Here is a 6,000-nt window from a genome sequence, read left to right on the forward strand (position 1 = left end):
ACATTTTCTTAGTTCTGTTGGGGAGATATGACTGAATGGGGAGAGGATAAATGTTATACAACTCGGGGAGGGGGTGGTCAAGGGACATAAGCAGCAATACAGTTGCAGATTTATGTGTCTGGAAACGCTCGGGAACCTGACCCTAGGTCAGGCCTGAATTTGATCCTGAGAATCAGGCCTAGAGGAGGGATGAGCAGGGAGAGAAGAGCCCCAGGACCCAGAACTGGAAGATGTGGACGAAGGACCATCAGAACAATGACTCACCAGGTTAGTAGGCACAATGCCAGTAAAAGAAGTGACAGTCACCTTTCTCTTTGTCTTCACAGGCCCTAAAGTGCTAAAGAATTGTGCTGTTCTGCCAGTACATTTAAAAAAAGAGTTTCCGACATCCCCTCCCCGCGACGTCCCTGAGCACATGGAGAAGATGACCCGTGGAATTGCTTCACCACCACACTCAAAATCCACGGTGATCCCTCCACTCGTTAAAACTAACCGAAGGAAAGAGTATTCATAAGACGTGCTCCTCTAAGCCTTTGTCTTTTGAAAAAAAAACTATTGTTTTAATATAAATTTTGTGTGTGATTTAAAAGGCAAAATGCATAGAAAATGGAGCAAAGCTGTGTTAAACCTGATTTGTAACTAAACAGACAATAGATTGGGTTGGCCAAAAAGTTTGTTAAGGTTTTTACCGTAAGATCTTACAGAAAAATCTGAACAAACTTTATGGCCAACACAATCAGTGAATGTCAGAAGCTGTAATTGTCTTTGTTTTTGTCTTTGTAATTAGCCTTTGTTTTGACTCTCCTCTGTTATTGTTAAAATGCAAAGGAATCTGAAAATATTTATACCAAGGGCGTCCTTGGGGATAGAGCTATGTCAGTTAGTGGCATAAGTGCTTTGCAGTTTCTGATCTGTTAAAACATTCCAGTCCAATGGCGTCCGTTTTTAGAGCCTGATTTGGTATGGATAATGAAGTAGAAAATTTATACTTGTATAATATGTAATTAGCAACTGGCTTTCACTGGTCCAGGTAAAGCATTTCAAAGACATCTATTTTAGATCATAAATAGAAGTCTTACTTTGGGGAAAGCATTTTGTTTCTCACACCAAGGGTCTCAGTGTACTCTACTGTCTTCTCCATCGATGACTTGATGAGTCAAAGGTTTGTTTGTACACAAGCATACTTGTGCACAAGTATAAATTTTTTACTTCCATTTTCCTCAGATGATAGAGATCCAGACCTGATGGGGTGGCCTTCTCACTTCCCGATCACCCAAGTCCTCCCTATTGGCTTCTTTGTTCTGGAGTATGAGGACCTCAGCCCCGGAGGCCCAGTGATGCCAGGGGCTCAGGTGTTCCAGGGACTGAGCCGCAGTGGTCCCCAAACCCTGCGTGTGCTTGTGACAAACAAAACCTGTCGGCTTCCTAGCATTTACTTTCTGCTTCAGAGGAAGGAAATGGGACTGCTAATTTTTAAAAGGCAACTGGATTTTGAGACTTTATCTTAAAATGGAAGCTGTTTCTGATTTTCACGAGATCCCACATATTTCAGTGGGGTCATGATTGACAATTCTGTATGGGCACCATCCAGCCAGGACATTTCTTCCCGTAGGCCAACTGAATTCTTTCCCCTACACAAAAAGGTTTTACGCTGAGCAGATGCTGTGTCACAGTTGCGGTTATACATTTCTGATAGCCTCTGAATTCATCAGGTCCATAAAACAGGAAAAAGTAGAAAGCCTGGCCTGTCCCCCTACCTTTTGCAGTAATGGGTGGATGTAATTTGAAACAGTATGCCCTTGTGTCACTCAAGTCCAGCTAGTCCAATATCCCAGGTTCAATATTTGAACATCAGCTGATGGAGAAAATGGGCTTTGGAAATGCTTTATGAATCTCTTAAATACCCTTCCATTTCATCACTCAGATTTCTGAACAGGAGTTGGAAATAATGCTAATTTCCTCTTTCTTATTCTCTTTTTTTTTTTCTTACTGTGAAAAATAATAGTCAACCCCAAGTCGTACACTGGACCTATCACCTGCTGGGACAGGGCTATGGGTTTCCTGGTCACATCTGTGTTGTGCTCAATGCAGTGTAGACATGTTTTAAAATAAAACAGATGATTGAGTATAACAGTGAGTCAGATCTGTGATTGGGAATCTCCATCAAGGTTGGATCACCCCTGAGTACATCTCCAGATAAGATTACACGTTATATAAACATCTGCCTCTTGGCTTGATTGGGAGTGAATTATAAATGGTCATAGGAGGTACATCCATGGGGAAGAAATATAACTGGACCTTTTGCCCAGGGCTCTGGCAAAGTAGGAAAGTTAAGGTCAAGTGGAGGAATGGGAGGAAAAGTGGCACTTTGGGATTAGTTTTGCTCACTCTGGTCACAAATTGTTAACAAGGTTTTGCCTGGCTCCTGATGTCTCTGCCCTGGAGACTGGAGCCAGGAAAGGGAAGCAGTTATACCTTGCTCCTGCCAGCCTACCTGGGAACCTGACCTCAGGTGGGTAAGGCTTAACCACCTAAGAAAAGGTGGTAATAACCCTTGTGAAGTTTTTCTAACTGCCTATGGCCTGGGATGCAATCGCTGCAGAATTCCTGTTCCTGGGACATCTCACTGCTTCTTGACCCACAGTGCAAGCACTCTGCAGAGTCTAGAGACTGGAGCAGCCAGGCCCTCTGTCCCTCTGTCAGTCTACCTACTCCGCACCCCCACGCACAACGCCTCATATGGAACTAATGCCACACCTGTGTCTCTCCCCTCCAACCCTGTCTCTATTCATAAAGGCTGGATTTAGCATCATACCTTCCTCATAATACTCAGTTTTTGTTAAGGCAGAGTTGTTGAATTTGCCAGATGTCTGGAATCCTGAGTGCCTGTTTCTAAGTGGTGAAACTAACAGGAGAGGACTTGAAACTATGCATTTTCTAGCAGAAAACTAACCACATCCACCAAAGTCCCACAGACTCCCAGGCCATCCGCTATGTCAAGTGTCAATTTATACACGCCACCCGCAGGAGACTACTGGGACCAAACAGACTGCCAAGAGCACTGGGACTTTAAGGAAGCAACTCCATCCTCTCTTCTCTTAGAGATGCCTGGGGACCAAGCAGTGCTGAAGTTAACTGTGAGGTAGCAAAGCATCGTTTGGGCTTCCCTGTTGGCTCGGATTGTAAAGAATCTGCCTGCAATGCAGGATACCTGGGTTCGATCCCTGGGTCAGGAAGATCCCCTGGAGAAGGGAATGGCTACCCACTCCAGTATTCTTGCCTGGAGAATTCCACAGACAGAAGAGCCTGGCAGGCTATAGTCTATGGGGTTGCAAAGAGTCGGACATGACTTAGCAACTAACACACACACAAAGCATCGTCTTAACCCTTTTTTTTTTCTTTCAACCTGGGAGAACCAGGTTGAAACCAAAAACAAGACTTAGTTCTGCTTTAGTGAACAAAGAATGAGTAACTTAACCTCTTACTCTTTCCATCTTTAATTTATATTGATTTAGTATCCAGGGTTGCCCCTGACAAGTGCTTTGATGGGGCATAATGCATATTCTGACATAAAAGCTTTGCTGATCTGAAGTCCAGTGGAAGTAGAATTTCTCTGAAACAGAGCTGGATCTTAGCACATACAGTTGGAGCACACAGTTATCTACCTGTGAGCATCAGTGAACTTGGCGTTCCCTGAAAGCAAGCATTTCTCTTTGCTCTTCCTCAAAGCTTGAAGCTAGGTTAGATGTAAATAGACCTTGTAACATGATTACCACAATCAAGCTATCTTAACGTCTATCACCTCACATGTTACTTTTTCGTGTGCGTGGCGAGAACACTCACTGTCTTAGTAAATTCAAGAATACAGTGCAGTATTATTAACTATGGCTTTCCAGATGGCACAGTGGTAAAGAGTCCACCTGCCGATGCAGGAGACCCGAGAGACATGGATTCCATCCCCGAGTTAGGAAGATCTTCTGAAGTAGGAAATGGCAACCCACTCCAGTATTGCCTGGAGAATTTCATAGACAGGAAGGAGCCTGGCAAGCTACAGTCCATGATGTTAACTATAGTCACCATAATGCACATTTGATCTTGAGAATTTATTCATCTTGCATAACTGAAAGTTTGTATCCTTTGACCAGCATCTTCAATCAAAACATGTTGTACACCTTAAATTTATACAATTTTTACTTCTCAATTATACTTCAATAACATTGAGGGGGAAAGCCAGGTTAGGATGTATAGTGGATCCATGGGCTTTTAATTTAATAAACGCACAGGATGTAACCACAGTTCATGGGCAATATGCAGGATAAATGTAAAATCTCTTGGAGGAGAAGAATAAGGCTGCTGTAAGGAATGTGAGATTTTGGCCCATTGGCCCAGCACACATGATTCAGGCAAAATGCAAGCCTGGATTCACCAACGATTAATCCTCAGCACTTTTCACCCTGGGGGTCATATTATCAGACACAGATGCAAAGCACCCAATGCTTTTTCTGCACCTAAGTGCTGCAGGCCACCACACAGAGTCCCATGCATCTTCCTGAAACCTTGTTCCTCCCATGTTCTTTCCTACCCCTTTCCCTCCTACCGCCTTTAATTTTCCACAGATGGCAGGGGATTGAGAAAACAGTCCAGGTTCGATGCACGGGGCTGGTGCACTGGGACGACCCAGAGGGAGGGTAGGGGAGGGAGGAGGGAGGAGGGTTCAGGATGGGGAATGCGGGTATACCTGTGGTGGATTCATTTCGATATTTGGCAAAACTAATACAATATTGTAAAGTTTAAAAATAAAATAAAATTAAAAAAAAATAATAATAATCTCCTGCCAGTCAAAAGGGGAATGTTCCTGAAGGGATGGTGACCCTCCGGATGCTACCTGAGAGGTTGTCTCAAATAAGTGCTTGAATACAACTTAAACCACAACAGTGCCCTGTGGGTAAACTCAGGAAGGCAAAAGATGTTCCAAGTGAAGGGAAAGCTTGAGCCTTCCTTTTCCTTTCCTTCCCAGCCTTCCACAGAGCATCTGGGCATGAGACTGAGGCTGTGGATTGTACAGGGCTGGTTGGCAGGGGTTGTGGGGTGTGGATGTTTGCCCAGCAAGACCCAGGGACAAAGGACACTGACGGGTTAACAGGGTGTTTGGGACTGCTGGAGAGATACACCCTCTTGGGACAGAAATAATCTGCTCATTCCCTTCATTCAATAAACATATATTGTCAGACCCTGCTCTGGGTCCTGGGGATACATAGCGAGTAAAATCAACAAAATTCCCAACCTGCTGGACCTTTCGCTCTAGCATGGGAGACTGACAGTTCTCAAAATAAACAGATAAACCATAGTGTGTGTAGAAAATTAGGGGGAGGAAGAGGCGATGGAGAAAAGCAGCAGGGGGAGGGAAGAGGAAGAGCAGGGCAGAGGGACCACAGCGTTGCTTTGGTTACACAAGGAAGACCCCACTGGGGTTTGAGGAAAGCCCTAGAAGAGGCAAGAGAGGGATGCCAAGTGGGCATCCAAAGGAAAGCATTCCAGGCAAAAAGGAAACATCAATGGCCCAAGGTAGGAGCATGTTAGGGGGGTGGTGGGGAAGCAGAGAAGCTCAGAATGATAGAGCAGAATGACAGAGAGGAGAATGGTAGGTGATGAGCCCAGAGAGGTGGTGGGGCCCATCTAAACAGAAGCCATTGGAAGGTCCCGAGCAAAGGAGTGGCATAATCTGAATTATATTTCAAGACATTCTTATTTCTGGTTGGGAACTGGCCAGATAAAAAGCCAGTGTGATCATCTAAGCAAGAGCTGATACTGTCTTACCAGCTTCCCTGGTGGTTCACTGGTTAAGAATCTGCCTTGCAGTGTGGGGGATGTGGGTTCTATCCTTGGTCAGGGAACTAAGATCCTACGTGCTGCAGAGAAACTAAGCCCACGTACCTTAACTAGAGAGCCCTGCACCACAAGGAAAGATAGCACATGACCCAGTGAAGTTCCCTCATGTCA

General features: G+C 44.7%; 1 protein-coding gene across 2 annotated transcripts in view; it reads left to right on the forward strand.

The window, feature by feature from the left end:
* The window catches only part of PDPN (podoplanin), a 35,124-nt gene extending 32,993 nt beyond the window's left edge, over positions 1-2,131 (forward strand). For both annotated transcript variants that reach the window (XM_070384933.1, XM_070384932.1), the window contains one exon: positions 327-2,131. In XM_070384933.1, coding sequence (XP_070241034.1) covers positions 327-333 — 7 coding nt within the window. In that variant the 3' untranslated portion in view covers positions 334-2,131. The remainder of the gene's footprint in view (positions 1-326) is intronic.
* Positions 2,132-6,000: the final 3,869 nt, after the last annotated feature.

This window comes from Bos mutus, chromosome 16 (genome assembly GCF_027580195.1).
Source record: "Bos mutus isolate GX-2022 chromosome 16, NWIPB_WYAK_1.1, whole genome shotgun sequence".
Taxonomy (NCBI): domain Eukaryota; kingdom Metazoa; phylum Chordata; class Mammalia; order Artiodactyla; family Bovidae; genus Bos; species Bos mutus.